Genomic DNA, 16,838 nt, shown 5'->3' on the forward strand with positions numbered 1-16,838 from the left:
TGAATCTCTTAATGACTACTCTGTAGCCTGTGTTATCTCCAGTCTCAGGCTGGGGATAACAGTGAGGGGATGCCTTCCAAGCCAAAATGCTGCTTGAGATGTCACAGAAATCCTCAAAGATTTCACATGAGTCTGGATTTCTAAGAATCTGATCTGAGGATTCCACAGCAGCCTAGCTTTTCCCAAATGGTGTTGCTTCCACAGATCTGTAGACCATTTTTTTCTGGGGTAGTGGAGGTTTATTTGTAGAAAAATATGTAAAATTTTCAGACCAAAATTCTGAAAACATACTCTTTTCTAGGATTTGCATAGTTCGGAGGGATCTGGACATTTTCAGTTCTGAATTTGTGCAAATGTTTACAAGCGCATCCTGCAAAATCTGATTCCACAGATGACTTGACCACCTGCATAACACAGTTGGAATGAATTTTACTGCATCCAGACATCCAAAAGCCTTGCTCCCTGGAGGAACCCCAAAGGTTTGCACAGGCCATGTTGGCGTGCTCCTGAAGTCAGAGGTTCGGAAGCCCTGATATAGCTGTTGCAGAACACCGGGAACAAAACGGTTGCATATGCCAGCCCATAGTTCAACTGCCAAGGAGGTGAGTCACAGTCCGCCAATGTTTTTCTCTGGAACTGACCCCATAAGTCAGAGCCAAGTCAAACTACAAAGTGATCAGCACTTTACAAGTTTATGCTAGTAGCAACTAGTTGGTTGGGATTGCTTTGTTGTGTAGACGACAACTCCGTGAATGTGCTCTGGGCCATGGAGATCCTGGCACAAGACCGATTGACATGGCGCACGCTGATCCACCAAGGCTGCCAAAGTTCTGAAGCCAGAAGGACAACCGTAGCACAAGAGAAGCGAGCGCTCCGTAAAGCCAGAGTTGCAAACGCTGCAACAGTGGTGCCCACACATGTCTGCCTGACATGTGGCCGAACACTCTGTGCCCGTATTGGCCTTATCAGCCACCTGCAGACACACCGTGGACAGCTCACAACCCGTCAGATGTCAAGGTCCTCATTGAAAACGATGGATGAACATCAACAGACAACTCCGTGAATGTGCTCTGGGCCATGGCTGAAGGAGAGCAGAGCACAGATGTAAAAATCTATTCTGGCATATGATGGGATGATTCTGCTTCTAACCAGGGGGAACTTCTCACAGTACCTTTTCTATTGCCTGCAGAGAAGACAATTTTACGAAAGGATTGCCTTGGCTGCCACCTACTGGCAGAATGGAAAACATGCAGTAAGTATATTGCTTTAAACACTTTGGAAGGCACTCTTACATGTGTATCTCGACAAGGGCTGCGTTACTGTGGTTACAAACTTAGGCACGTTCCCCCAGTCCTCCACATCTGAGCATGGGTGCCCTCCAAGGCCCATCCCTCTCACCTTTAAGAAAAAGATTCATTGCGTGTTGTGCAAGCATCCCGGGGCAGCCTAGCCTCTCGCAGGGTCTCCAGGGCGTTTGCACCCAGGCCCGCTGTGCCTTCCGAGGGGCTGGGGCTTCTGAGATGGGGAAGACCTTCAGGCGAGATAGGCTGGATTGATGGCCAGCATTAGTCCCATGGGCCAGCAGTTCCCCATCTCTGATCTACCAAGGCCCTTCCAGCTCTGCAACTGGAAGGCTGCCACTTCAGTCCTTCTGGCCAGAACCTCTTGGGAAAGGTAGCGGGACAACAAGCAGACTCTGGTGCTCGGAAAGCAATCCCAAGGCAGACTTTAGTTCAGGAGGGTTTAGGCCTGGCTCATGCATTTACTGTGAACTGCGGGAGTTTAATGTACCTTCTGAATCTCACAATACCAAGCTTTGGTGCCACCAGCAGAAAATCTTGCTTCTTGGAAAAACCTTTTGCTGCACAGAACCACTGCTGGCCATTTTCCTATGGAGCAGAGCCATACTCTGGCCACCAGTTCATTGCTCTTTGCAAAAGGAATTACCAAACCAATTTTCTTTAGATGGCCATGTGTCCTCTTTTATAGAAGGCAGTTCTCTATTTGAAAGCGAGAACCTTGTTTAAAGATCTGTCCAGTCCAGGTCAGATTTGATGATAAAGGAGTATAAGAAGGGAGATCAGCAAGGACTGTGAAGTTGTCCATCACTGGGAATCACTCTGCCATCAGAATGTGCAGGCAGACAGACATAGTGGTCACAGTCTTCTTCACTAGGGTCATGTTTTGTATTGGTCGAAATTACAGTAATTCTTAGTGAATTTGCATCTACACATAGAATTTAGTCTATGCAAATCTTATGCAAATTGTGCACTCTTTTGTCTGCTTTGAATGATGAGTTTGCTTTTTGGCCATGAATAACTGCCTTGCGGTGCATTGATTGCTTTCCCCAGGCTCCAAAGGCACCGAAATTACTTTTCAGGGCTGAATTAAAACCACCAATTGTCAATCCAGGATTGCATTCAAGCTTCTATAGCTTCTCTATGGCCTGAAGTGCCTGATCCTGCTAAACCCTGGTTGAAATCTGGATGGGAGACTTGCGTCCTGTACTGAGCGGGCTGCTGGACCCAGTGGCCCGCTGGTCCCCTTTCAACTGCATGATTCTATGATTCCATACACTTTAGCACTGTGCCACCGGTGCATGCTCTGAGGCAGGCATTCAGCTTCAAGAACCTGATTATATGTCCTTATGTATTATACTTACACCCCACCTTTTTCCTGTGAGGAAACCAGCTTCCAAGATCCTCTTCTCCGCCATTTTATCCTCACACCAGCCCTGGACAGTAGGCCAGGAAGAGATTCAGTCACCCGCTCAGTCACCTCTAAGACCGTTAGAGCAGTGTGGCAATGGAACCAACAACCTAGGGAGGTGGTGGGCTCTCCCACACTGGAGGCATTCCAGAGGCAGTTGGACAGCCACCTGAGAGGGAGGGTTTCCCTTGGAGGCCTGCACTGAGCTGGGGCTGGACCCGGTGGCCCTCTGGCCCCTTCCAGCTCTACTGCCCTGTGCTTCTTTGAGTCTCCTGGCGCCAGGCTCTCTCACAATAGACCCACGGCAACATGAGAGGTCCAGCGGCAATAATGTCTCACCAGGAGCCACCAAGAGCCCCTTCAAGCCCACCTCCAGCCTGGCCACGATTCCAGACTCGCTGTCCAACACCCACCAACCACTCACAGCAATGGAGCAGGTTGGACACTCAGAGCCGCTACTGGAGTGCTCACCTAGCTGTCAGAAGCCCCCCTTACCCAGCGTCTGCGCAGGGGCAAGGTCCTCATAAGGAAGAAGGTCCAGCTGTGGCTCACCAGAAGAACCCAGTTGCAGCTGCTGCAGGCAGAACCCTCAGCACATCGACTCACAATCTTGGATGAATGCCTCCTACACAGTGCAGGATCGGGACAGTGTGAGGTGTTGAGGGAGAGTAGTTCAATGCAACCCTGGCCTACGCCGAGCATGTGAGCTGGGTGGTCTCTGGAGGGCTGTGGCACCTGCACTTGCTCTCCCGCAGCCAGTGAGGCTTGCAAGGGACTCCATCCACCTGGTGCTTTGCTCTGAGGATTCCTTGGCGTGAGGCATCAGAGGAGTGTTGAGTGAGCAAGTGATGCCAGCTAATCTCCCCTTGCAGCCTTTGAGCAGCAAGAAAGCAACCGGTGTGGTTTTCGGGTGTTACAGGTGGGCAAATATCTCATGCTAAAGACCTGTCAGAGGTAGGGATGGACAGACATTGTAAAATCTGTTCGGTGTTTCATCAGCTAGATTGGATGGGATTGAATTTTGCGCAAGTATGGAATTGTGCAGATTGCACAAAGTTGTACCCCACAATTAATAAATCTCCTTTGATTTGTGAATCCCTAAAAAACACGCATAGTTTGGTGTTTTTGCCTCTAGGGGAAATGTATCTTTCCAATCAGTGTTTTTATTTATGTATGTTCCTTATTTTTCTGTTATGTTTTTGCATAATAGTGTGGATTTTTAAAAAGCAGTCCCTTGTGGAATCCACAAGTTGGACGCTTGGACATTCAAGCTCATTTGATCAGTTGCAGATTTCTCCACTGCCTCTTGGCAGGGAAGGAGCCAGCTTGTCATTCGAGAAAACTGCATCAGCCATTTCCTTCCTGTGCAGCCTTCCAGAGCCACTGCTCCCATCATGCTTTGCAGAAGGAGCCTCAGAAGGAGGCGCAAGGAGCATGGGCAGCAAGAGCTGCAGGCGTTTGCTGCAATAGGAGAGGACAGCAGCCAGTGGGGCTCCCTGGAGCAACCGCCTGCCCCAAGTCTCATCCTGAGAAGCCTTCAGAATCAACACTGGGGCCCATAATTTTCTCGGTGTGCAAGAGCCACGGGCCTTCCGGATCCACCACCTGACATGTGGCATTCACCCTGCCTCATGGAAGGGCTGGCCCTTGTCTCGTCTCGCTTTGGTTAGGTAAAGCTTTTGGACTTGGGGAGCATAGGACTAGGGGTTCCCAGGCAGCCTACGGGAGAGCATGAGATGTCCAAACAGGGGCTGCTCTGGAAGGAGAGGAAAGCAGCAGCATCACCTATTGTTAAAATGACCGACCATCTGAACAGCCCATGGCTTTTCCCAGAAAGGAAATGCTTGCGCCTGCTTTCGGTCCCTTAAAAACCTCTCTTCTGCTTATGTCAGCAGCTGCCGCTTTTGTCTCCATCTACAATATTTGCTTACCTTGGCCTGGTTGGAAATCCAATAATGATGAAGGTAGAAGTCAAAATATAAGGCTAAGGGTGCAGCCTTATAAATGTTTAGAGAGAAAAACATCTTGGCTGGGGAATGCTGAGAGTTTTAGCATTTTGAGCTGTCTAAACATGCATAGGATTGTGCTTTTAACCAGTTTGTCAGTCATTTGTTATGCCTCTGTAAAGGGAGCTTAGAATTATGTCTATTGGTCACATGCTGCTTTTTCTGGTGTCTGTGGAACTCACAAAAGTTGGAGTATTAAAAGGATGAGGGAAAAATTGAGGGTGAGCTCACTTCTTCAGGGAGGTTTTGGAGTTCCCAGTTACCTCTCCTTCTTGTCACTCTAACAGACATTTCCATTAACAGTAAAATAAAAGTCCATAATCATTCTGATTTTTTGCATGTATCTAAAAAGAGTTTCTTTACACAGTAGAGCAAGCAAAACATTGCATAGTTCCATGTTTTTACACGTTTCCTGTGTCAAAACAGCATCAGTGACGGCACAGGCATTCCCAAGCAAAAAGTCAAAGCTTTGTTACAGTACATACAAAAGGTGTCCGTTCTAAAACCATTGGACAAATGCAGATTTCGGCTGCACTTTTGAGTGTTCCTTTGCTTTGAAAGTCCTAGGAAAGGGGGTTGGGAAGCAGAAGTAGCAAAACACACTGGAAGCAAGTCAGAGGAAACAATAATGAGCAAGTTTTAGTACGGTGGCATTCTGGGGGAGGGGTGTCTTCTGACAGGTGGAGGTGTCACCTTTTCTCACAGTTCTTCCATTGCAAAGTATGATTAAATGATCGCTCCAGCATGTGAGAAAGTGTGAAGCCGCTTAAGACTGGTGGAGGGAAGACGAAAGGCTGTATGAGCTGAGATGGAAAGCAGATGGAAAGAAGACTGGGAGACAATTCCATTTGCCACTTTGTATTTTGTAGACAGACAGTTCAGATCTTTAACACCAATGTGGGAAGCTGTTACGATCTAAAATTGGTCAGGTATGGTATGGTACGATCTAAAATCGGTGTGTAGTTTCCATTGTTTAAGAGCATAACCGTGTTGCTTTATAGTTCACCCCATGCAGGGATGTGAGAAATTATTTTCTATTCGTTTTGGATCAGGACATGCCTGGTTTGCACCTTCAGGACTGAACATGGTCTCACAATCTGTCATCAAGGTCCGTGCATTTCTGAGCTTGCACAGTTATGTGCTGTTTGTATTTGTTAGCATGCAAATGTTTGAAAAATGTGCACAAAATGTGTAAGACTGAAAAAATCACACAGGCACACTTTAACCAGCAGGAGAACAAGGCAGAGTTTTTCAAAGATGTGAACACTGGATGTGTACTTTTAGGAATCACTGGAGAAGACCCTGATGCAGGGAACGATTGAAGGTAAAAGGAGAAGGGGACAGCAGAGGTTGAGGTGGCTAGAAGGAGTCACTGAGGTGGTCGGTGTGGGCTTCGGTGGACTCCGGAGGGATGGTGGAGGGCAAGAGAGCCTGGAGGAATGTTGTCCATGGGGTTGTGAAGGGTCGGACATGACTTAACAACTAAACAAAAAAACTTTTAGGAAAAGTGTTGATGTTTGTGCAAAAGAAAGCAAAACAAAGATTGTGGTCTGATACGAAGACAAAATGGAATGGGCTTCATGGTGGGATTTTGAGAATGTCAGTGCACGTGCAATTTAAACAGGATACCTAAACTGACACAAATTGATTATATTGGCCACTAATATCAGCCTAATATTGTCTATTCTGGTTAGCAGTGGTGTCAGCTTCAGGATCTCAGAAAGAGAGTTTTTCAGCTGCTTAATCCTTTTAAGATGTTTCCATGGGTGTTTTTGCATGCCAAGCTTGTTTCATCATTGACCCATGGGCCCGTTTCCAATATGCAAAGAAAAAGCATGAGTTTCTTCCCCCTCCACCCACCTCAAACACTCTCCTAGCATATGGGAAAGTAGCATCTTAAGGGAAAGGACTTAGCCTACACCTTCCCCTGCCATGCTGCTTTTCTATGCCAAGTGCTGTGTTTTGTTTTGATTTTTACTGAGGATTATTCCCCATGAATTTCATCTTTTCTGATTTGAGGTAGGAATGGATTGAACTATTTCTCAGTTTTGCATTTTTCCAATCTTCCATTTGAGAATCCCTTGCATCCTTAACTTGGCTCATCTTGTGCTTTGAGGATTTTTTTAAAATTCACATGAAAATGCATGTGTTCAGTGCACATTTTGCCTAATGCAGAAATTTTGATGCACTTTTGCCTTCTAAGCACCGTTTTTGCAAGCAATGAGCCTCAGAGAACACATTTTAATGTTATTTTCCCTAACATTGACATTTTTGTACACGTTCTTTGATCAGAGAACCCATCACACAGTTTAGAGAAGCGTGCATTTTGAAGCTTAATTTGAGCTGCAGTTCACAACATGGTTCAGCAGAGCAGACTGAGACAAGTGCACATTAAAATGCAAACTGAATGAATATTGCCTCCACCCCTAATCTGCGGAAGCTAGATGCTTCTGTAGCAGCCTTTCAATCCCAGTTATAAAAGACAAGGCATAGTCAACAAATAGCTCTCCTTTGACATGCATACATATTATGGGTGGGGGGGTTGATTGGGGGATTGGCTTGAAAAGAAATCAATAAGATCACCCTTTCTCAGCCCGTTCTGACTCTCTGCTGAAATAGTTTGGGCCTCATGTCTTGCTTAAAAAAACAAAGCAAAAAAACACTTTACTGTGGTTTCAGCATTGCAAAGTACAACTTCCACATGTTCCCTCACAAAGTGTTGTGTAGCAATTTACTTTAGAACCTATCACAAAATGGTATTTTTTGGTGTATTCCAGTTTTTCTCATGAGATGTTATGGATGTTTGTACTGTTTCATAAAACATGGATTTCAGAAGGGGCAGATCTAGATTTCAGGGGAACTTCAGCAGAATGTCCTTCCATATCACTGGGACTCCTGGTAAACTTTCTGGGCAGCTGGCTGTGGAACCCCTCGCAACAGACTGGGATCTTGGCTTTTTATCCTCCTACTGTGCCCCAGAGCAAGGCTACACTATGGGGATGTAAAATGCTGGCTCCCAATCTTGGCGGCCTGACCTTGATGGGAGCACTGAGAAGAAAATGTTTGCAGAAATATCCAAATCATGCCTCAACCCCAGGCCCTGGTGAGGTCCTGGCAGGGGCCAAGATGCTGCATGCTGTTTCTGGACCTGTTAAAGAATTTCAAAACGGGAGTATTGCTTTGGTCATGGTGGAAGCCTGAAAATCCAGGGGAACAAAAAAGGAAAAATAAGATGGCAGAAATATGAGAGAAAGGGATTTGTCCTGGCATTTCTTGTCAACACCAGCAGCCACATGGTCCAAGAGTCCTCCAACATGGGCAGATTGTAGAGTCTTCCACAAACCTCCTGGCAAGGGAGCTCTGTTGAAGTGCATTGTTAGCACTTCTGTTGCAGAAGAAATATAGCTACTCCCAGGGGAACAGGGTACCAACTCCTGACAACACAAGACCTTCCTAAGTACGATAAGCTGTCCGGGAGATCTACCTTGCACAGAGCATTTCCTGTGCTTCTGCTGGAGTGTTGTCATGTGCAAGAGGCCACTCGGTGGATGAGCACACAGAACAAAATCGATGCCACAAAGACTTGGAAGAGGAAAGAGAAGGCAGATGTTGTGCCAGCAAGATGCTTGTGGGAGTTCAAAAAAGGGTTGATTCATATATGCATGTTCTTGACTCATGGATCCACCACTTGTCTGAGGTGCTCTGCAAAGCAGTACTTGAACCAGGATGGTTAATCCATAGATATGAGTCGCCAAGGTGTTGCAGCCATGGAGGAATAAAGAAGAAAAGCAAACAGGGCACAAGAAAGATCTCAAGAATTTCTTGGCATGCGGCAACAATGACTGGGTCTAATCTCTCTTATAGAGAGAGGAACTTGTGCTGGGCCAAATACATTCCCCCTGGGTGGTCACCTTTTTAAGTGCTTTATATAGGAATGGTCTGAAGCTATGTTTAGCCCTTCTTTAAATAAAAAAGACTTAGTAAAGCTGATGCCACAAACCTATGTGGTATTTTGAGGTCAGGTTGAAATTTGCTGTCTAAATAAAAGCTAGGAACGCCTCATCCAATGATTGTCCCTCATAAGGCAAAGCAGGAAAGAAATATACCCCCATGTCCCATTTATGCTGCCATCTAGAAATTTTGTTTTGAAAAATGCTTTCTGAGATGATGGTGCTCCACGTGAGAACTGCAGCACCCACAAATGCAAATAATTCAAGATGTGGCACCTGTCTCTCTGAGATTCTTGCATTTCCATCCATCTCTGGGGCAAGGCTGCAAAGATCTGGTTACACTCTCATTTCAAGCTGGAAAAGCCAGTGCACAAGTTTTGCCATGTGCTTTTGCTCCTTATAAAAGACAAACATATAACAGAACGTCGTTAAATCATTCTTCCTGGAAGGTGAAAAAGGAACAAAATAGTATCAATAATTAACAGGAGGAGGCAAATACATATTCTTTTGACACAGTATCTTGGAGGTTGTGTGAAAGCCACTGGGCGCTTCAAAGTGCTATGCATCATCTTGAGAGAGATGTGGGCATTTGTCTTCCTGCAGATCACAGTTCCCATTTTCAGAGGCATCGGAGCTTCCAGGGAGGGATTCTGGGGAAGGTGGTTTGTAGAGTATGCAGGCCAGCAGGAAGAAGAGGGATCCCGTCACCTGCAAGAAATGAAGACATCGGGATGGTGAGCCATGCATAGCTTCCACTTGTCTTGGGAAGGACCAGAAGTAAAGATCACTTGCCCTGTGTGACTGGGTGACCTTTCTAGTCACCCAGGACTATAGATAATATTTGAATTGCTTTCACTGCAATACCTCCCACCAGTTGTCTCAATATCCTCCAGGTATTGAGAGGAGGGTATCAGTGGCTACTAGCCTTGCTGAGCAGCAGTGAGCCAAGGTATGCAAAATCTTTCACGATTTCTGTATCAGTATCTGCATCCATCTATTTATAGAGGAACAATCACTCCTGTGAGCCCCAAGAATTCGTTCAGCCCAGACATGGATTCAACACCCCACTCAGAAACAGACCTTAAGTTTTGGTCAGTGTAGCTGCGGTTCATCTAGACCCAGTGACCAGTCCATGTGTCTTTTATTTGTTTGTTTGTTTGTTTGTTTGGGAAACTTCTATGCTGCCCCATTCGCCGAAGCCTCAGGGCGGCTCACAACCATAAATAAGGTCTTCGCCTGTCGCCGAAAAACAAATAACAACAGCGCCAGGCGGACCTCTCTGGGGAGCACATTCCATAGATTGGGCGCCACCTCAGAGAAAGCCCTCCTCTGAGTACTCACCCTCCTAATGTCCTTCACGGAGGGTTCCCGGAGGAGGGCCTCTCCCACTGATCTCAAGGGGCAGGCGAGCATATATGGACGTAAGCGCTCCTTCAGGTAACCAGGACCCAAGCCGTTTAGGGCTTTATAGGTCATCACCAACACCTTGAATTGGGCCCGGACTTCAATGGGAAGCCAGTGAAGCTGACGGAGGACTGGAGTCATGTGAACATAGCGCCCAGTCCCCGTCAGCAGCCTGGCAGCTCTATTTTGAACCAATTGAAGTATCCGGACCGTCTTCAAGGGCAGCCCCACGTAGAGCGCATTACAGAAGTCAAGTTGGGAAGTCACCAACGCGTGTGTCACTGTCGCCAGGCAGTCGTTCTCCAGGTAGGGGCGCAGCTGATGGATCAGCTGAAGCTGAAAGAAAGCGCTCCTTGCCACCACTGTCACCTGAGCTTCCAGTGAAAGCTCTGGGTCAAGGAGCACTCCCAAGCTGCGGACCTTGTCCCTAAGAGGGAGTGCAACCCCATTCAGGACTAGGTTCAATTCACCTTCCCCGAAGCCCGATCCACGAACCAACAGGACCTCCATCTTGTCTGGATTGAGCTTCAGTTTACAAATCTCTTTTACAAACTGGAACAGAGATCTGGAAAAGCTCTCAGCTAAACTTAGCTAAGGGGAGGAGAAAAAAGCAAAATTGGAATTACTTTGTATATAAGACCCGCAATCAGGGTGTATCGGCTCATGGCAAAGTTCTGGTAGACATAGCAAGAGCCTTGTTCACCACACTGGTTCTGCCAGAGGAGACACGACTTGTCAATCATTGATCCAAAAGCAATTGGTCCTGGAATACCACCTAAAATGAGAAAGAGAGAAATGAGAAAGATTTGCTGCCCAAATGACGTATCTCGTACTAAGTATGTCTCTTGCAAAACACAGTGAGAATGTGTGGAATTGCTGCTTCCATGGAACTCAGTGGGGTGCTTTCTGTTGTAATTGTTGAAGGTAGATTTGTTTAGAAAGTCCTTGCCATTGGGAATAGGTCAGCTCCAGTAATCATATGGAAATTATTACTAGCGCAGACTTCGACAATATGCAATTAGATCATTTTATGGTATCTTTAAGACAGTTCCAAGATTAATGTTTTCTGTGCACACATGCACCCTCCTTTGGATAATAGCACATATTGTATGCCTTGGATGAATAAATTTTCCAGTTTGTTCAACTTTGACCCAATGCAGGGTTTTCTGCTCAGCATTTTCAAATGCCTACCGTATCAAAGGCAATCACGCTTACCCAAAGCACAGTGAAGGTAAAGCATTCTTAATCCTGGTTTGATTAATCCAGTTTATGGAGAGCTCCACACTATTGTCTTTTCAGAACAGTGGATGGTACCTTACGACAACTGGAGCAATAGTCATCCTTGCATGGTTACAGTGGATCCACTACCGTTGAGGGACACCTACCATGCACTTCAAGAAGACTTGCACAGAACTCAAGCGGCCCAAAGGAAGGAATCCAATGCGCATCAGTGCTTGGCAGAGTGCTCCAAGTCTCCCTTGAAGTCATATGGTCTTTGAGAGGGCGTGACTGCCACTTGGCGCCACGACCACTGCCACGCCCCATGCTGAACACAAAGCAGCTGTGGCGTAGTCCTTGATGAGGCCTGGCGCTTTCCACGCCAGCTGCTAGACGGTTGGGGTGGGGGTGGGGGTCAGGTTCCCGATTCTCAGTTCTGAGCTCAGACAACACTGCCTCTGGGTACCTGGGCATCCAGTGTCGATCTGGGTATCCAAAGCTTCCTATGACTCCTCAGATGCTGTCTGGGGGGCATAGGATTGCTCCCATATCTGATCACGCATGCTCTTGACTGTGAAGAGTCAAGCCAAAATATGCCAGTTGGTCTATTAGTCCTACCAGAGTTTCCTATGGTCTGTACACCGTTCCAGACTTCTAAAACCTGTGATGCTGTGAGCCGCCCCGAGGCTTCGGCAAGGGGCGGCATAGAAATGTTTTAATAATAAATAAATAAATAAATAAATAAAAACCTATCCACAAGTTACATGGCTTTATGCTAAAGGAGAATTATGCCGTTAAGGAGAGTACGTAAAGAGTAGTTTATTGGGTCTTGGTTTTATACTATACCTAGTGTCCTCACCACAATCCACTGGATTCCCAGAGCAAATGACCGCTGCCTGTCTGAGACACACCTAGGATGCATAAAATAAACATTCAGAAATCATGGCAAGCAGACCAATCTGTAATTCCGTAAAATTCTGCACCTCGGCAATAAAAGGCAACCATTTGGTTCATGTTAAATATCCAGATATAGCACTTGAGATGAATTTAGAAAAATCATGATTGCTCAAAGCTGTGGTAGCCACGCCAGTCCACCAGAAGGAAAGAAACACAAATAAGTCATCCCAGGCATGATCAAAATTCAGAAAGCTGCATCTTTCAAATTAACCAGAACTTAACATGTCCAGGCTAGACCTCTCGATAGCTAATGCTACAGTGGAATGTTAAGTTCCAGGCATGTAAACATCACCTTGGCAAAGGGGCAGGACAATGTATGGAATTAAGCCTTGTTCTAGTGGCTTACCTTAAAGTAGCTGTCAGAGCAGGAATACTGCTCAGGAATGTGAAGACAATGACAATGAACATGAAAATTAGGAGAAGGGTTCTTCTTTCACATGATGATGTGCACTTTCCCGCCGTTGCCAAGCCGGAAGAAGAAGGAGAGTGTTCCAGAATGCAGCTGCACCCTCGGTACACCTTGCCAGGCAAACAACAACAGCAGTTCTGGTTTAGAAGAGGTCCTTGCCCTGCCAGAGCTCAACAGACACCCCAGAACCATGCAGAGCAAACTACCAGATATGGACAGCTGGGAGAAAATGCATCAGAAAAATCTAGGTGAATTTGCCAAGCCAGGGAAGGCTATCCTTGAACTTTCCTGGTCATCATTAAGATCTAGCCTGCACATCCAGCAGAAAGGGAAATTTCCACAGGGGGCTTGGAAACCTTGGAGAGCCGCCTCAGTGAGGACTGTGGGTGGGCAGCCGCCACCCATCAAGTCCCATGTAGCTCTGAGCCCCCTGTGCAAGTGGTCAGTTTGGATCACTGGCCAAAAAGCATCCTGCCCATTCTCCATTAGCCCCACTCGGCACGGGGGAATCAAAAAGGAAGGGAAAGGGAGAGAGAACCTTCAAGACATAGTCTGCAATCTGGCCATACCTAGCAGTGATATGTGGCCCCGGCAGATTACCCCCAAGGGAAGATAAAACGCGACAGAAACAAAAGTCCACCATCCCTGTAGTAGTGAGCTGTATGCTATTAAATGCCCAGAGGACTTTGGTTATTGGACAGTTTAGAAATGGATGGATGGATGGCCAACAGTCTGATTCAGTATAAACACTTTCCTGCTTCTCTGAGAACATTATCCATTAAGAACCCTTAATTGAACAGCATCTGTCATTGGAGTGATTGCAAGTTTATAAGAGGATGCACTCATATTCCCTTGGAAGGAGATCAGAAGAGGAGAAGGGCCTTCTCTGTGGTGGTGCCCTGGCTATGGAAGGGGCTCCTTAGAGAGGTGAACCAAGTACCAGTGCTTTTTTTTTGTTTTGGCACCAGGCCAAAAGCATTTTATTTTCCCATTATTTTAAACGTTAGTAGTGGCTTTAAGGTTGATTGTATATATTATTTCTGGACACTGTGTCTTATTCATTTATTTTATTGTATCACCACCCTGAGACACTGTGAAGGGCGGGATATAAAAGCTATAAATAAATAAATAAATAAATAAATATTCCAGGGCGAACGCACTTTGAGAATTCTTTTAAGAATTCTGTTTCAAGTCTGACTAAGCGTCCACAGGACTTAGACACCAGCACAACAGAGCGCTGTGGAAGATGGACGTTCTCTGCAGGACACACCTTCTTCCCACTTTCGTGACTGATCGATGTGTCCTTGCATCCGGCGTGGCAGGGGGAGTAGTACATGACGTCGTCATTCCCGCACACGGGGCTGTATGCCTCTCGCAGACAGTCACACTCCATATTGCAGGGAGCCGACAGGTTGAGGTGGCCTTGGAGCAAGGTGCTGCACACACAAAACATACAATCAGCAAAGAAATAGGATGGACCGTATTCATCCCACTGCAATGACATTTTGGCTCTTGAAGACTCCATGGAAGCCTCTGCTTCGTATCCACAGAAGATCCAAGAGGATGTCATACATTGCTGTAAAGCAGTAAGCAGAGTTCAGAGTACTGGGAGCCTTTGTTATATACTTTTTTCTACATACTGGACCTCTGAAGAACACCTACGGTTGAAACATGTTTGGTTACTTTTTGTATCGAATTATACGATTTCCCCTGTGGATCGTGCTTTCCTGCATGTATATCGATTCCATTTGTTTAGTCTGTACAGATGAAGTCATATGATCAGCCTTTTTGGATACCCATTGATTTTTACCGGTTACTTAGCCCAATGGATTTATATTCTTATTAGTATTAGGCTAACCTTTTGGTCTCTCCCAGCACTCTTAACTCTGCTTACTGCTTTACATCAATGTATGAAATTCTCTTGGATCTTCTGTGGATACATAACTTATGTGCAATTTCACCCCTCTGCTAAGGCTTAGCTGCTGAAAATAAGAACTCTAAGCTAGAATATTTGATATTCTAAGCATTTTTATATGGTGGCTCCATCCCTTTTGCTCTTGGTCCCACCCATTTGGAGAACCCCTACAATGGAATTGGGCGCTTGGACGGAAAGAGGTTCAACATCCCTGTGTTCCTCAGGATTGCCTTTTCAGTAGCTCTTGCCCTGTGAGTTTTAAGCATTGCTTCAGTGAACACTCAACTTCCTCTGTGCATCTTCCAGGATTCAGAAAGGAGAGAGGTGTGCTACTGCCTACCTTCTGTTATAGGTGTGTGTCACTCCAGCCATGGGCATGTTGGGGCAATCGATAAAAAAGATGAAAATCGCCAGCAGGCTGGACATGGTGCAGAACAAACAGAACTTGATGATTCCTGAGCAGCGCAGCTTAAACTTGTTCACAAGGAACCCTCCAAGGAAGGTCCCCCCTCCTCCTGCTGGAACCACAAGGTAGCCTTCCAAAGAAGAAGAAGGAATAAGCAAGATCACTTATGAGACAAAGGTGCGCGCTTTCCCTTTGTGCTCAGCGACCTAAGAACATGAAGGAAGATATTGGCAGCTTGGACTACATCAGACTTCCTGTTCTCGTCATGAAAAGTCAGGCTTGGAGAAGCATGGAGGGCTGGTACTGGTGGCAGGAGAAAACGTTTCAATTCATTTTATTTCCTACACTATTGTCCTGCCTAACAGCCAAAGGCCAGCGCTGCATCTCTGCCAGTGACTCCACCCACCCAGGTATTCGTAGAATCATTGAACCGAAAGGGCTGCAAAGTTCAACCATGCTTGATTTAGGGAATCCACTGCTGGAGCTTCCTTTCTAGAGGGCCAGCTCACTTAAAAACTTGCAATGAAGGAATGTCCAGCATCCTCTGAGTCTCCTGCCCTCCCGCTCCAAACTAAAAGCAGTGAATGCTTCCATGTCAAAATGCTTAAAATCAAAGGTTCTTTCCATTCTGCATATGAAGAACATGATGATTTTTGTCAATTCTCACCAAAACGAACCAAGGCAAAATTATCTCACATGGCCAAATGTAACGGCTATTTCCAAGATTGGGGGCGGGGGGTATTTTTTTGTTCCTCCTGCATAGCTTTTGAAGATGAGAAGTCTGTCACAAGAAAGGAGTTGGCAACCATATTTCAACAATAATATGGCTGAATACACAGGGATCCTCAGCAAGAGTTTAAAACAATGAAAGTTGTGGGGTAGAATCTGTCACTGTGGTTGCTAATTGGTTATACTTGTCTGTCTCCAACAAGCCAAATGAAACTCTTATCCAACCCTGATTGCCTATATCTCTCTGGCTCCAGGCCGTTCCCCCCCACTGCATTGTGCCCCCCCCCCCATTGTGAAGATGTGATATGAAAATCCATGAAACTTGAGGTCACCAAAACTTTCCAAATGCCATCTCAACACTTTTTCTGATCTGAGTCTGTGTAATTCCCCAACTTCTGTGCAGTTTCTCCCCTGCAATTCCAAAGCTGAAATGCTTCTAAGATTTTGGAAATAAGTTACTGACTGGAAGAATATTTAGGTAAAATAGGCTGCTACCTTTTAGTATTTTTGGTTCTGCATACCAATGAAAGGGACTTCTTGAGAGCTGGCCTCACCCACCACTGAAATGTGCCCCCCCCCATTTCTCTGCCGCAAATCCCCCTTTTGTAGCAGGGGATTTGGACCCCCTCCTACAAAGGGATGCCTCATGCACTCCTTCCTTTGAAGGAAGTAGCACGTGCTCTGGCAGAAAAGTTTGTTTTGGAGCAGAAAAGATGCTGATAAAGAACTGCAGCAAACGATCACACCCAAAGTTCAAGAAGCAGCAAGCCAGCTATGGCATGTGAACATTTTCTTACCAAACAAGGTCGCTGCTTCTGATGCACTTAAGCTGAATTGCGATTCGAGAAACTTGGGACCAAAGGTGGACATCCCAGCAATAAGGGTGGCTTCCGTTGCTCCTGCTAAGCAAAGGAAGATGAAAGTGGGATTCTTCAATAGCAGCAAGACTGACCTGCAGGATCCAAGAAGGAAACAAGAACATTGACAACCAGGTTCACACAAGCTCATCTCCAGTACTGTGAGTTCATTACATTCATAGGTATTTTATGGTAACCTTTCTGTCAAGGCATTTCCTGATCATTCTAGGTTCTCCTTCTTGACCACCTTATTTCCCACAATTTCTTGTAATAGTTCA

The 16,838-nt window shown here is 46.0% G+C and overlaps 1 protein-coding gene across 4 annotated transcripts in view; it reads right to left on the reverse strand.

The window, feature by feature from the left end:
- Positions 1 to 5,056: 5,056 nt before the first annotated feature.
- The window catches only part of SLCO4A1 (solute carrier organic anion transporter family member 4A1), a 67,901-nt gene continuing 56,119 nt past the window's right edge, over positions 5,057 to 16,838 (reverse strand). For 3 of the 4 annotated variants that reach the window (XM_044455591.1, XM_044455588.1, XM_044455589.1), the window contains 7 exons: positions 16,501 to 16,655; positions 14,909 to 15,104; positions 13,924 to 14,089; positions 12,591 to 12,763; positions 12,134 to 12,198; positions 10,696 to 10,844; positions 5,057 to 9,373 (listed from right to left, as the gene is read on the reverse strand). In XM_044455591.1, the coding sequence (XP_044311526.1) occupies positions 9,224 to 9,373; positions 10,696 to 10,844; positions 12,134 to 12,198; positions 12,591 to 12,763; positions 13,924 to 14,089; positions 14,909 to 15,104; positions 16,501 to 16,655 (1,054 nt within the window). In that variant the 3' untranslated portion in view covers positions 5,057 to 9,223. The remainder of the gene's footprint in view (positions 9,374 to 10,695; positions 10,845 to 12,133; positions 12,199 to 12,590; positions 12,764 to 13,923; positions 14,090 to 14,908; positions 15,105 to 16,500; positions 16,656 to 16,838) is intronic. The other variant, XR_006417131.1, reaches the window with a different exon arrangement.

Source organism: Varanus komodoensis, unplaced genomic scaffold, assembly GCF_004798865.1.
Source record: "Varanus komodoensis strain SLA01 unplaced genomic scaffold, ASM479886v1 scaffold8, whole genome shotgun sequence".
Taxonomy (NCBI): domain Eukaryota; kingdom Metazoa; phylum Chordata; class Lepidosauria; order Squamata; family Varanidae; genus Varanus; species Varanus komodoensis.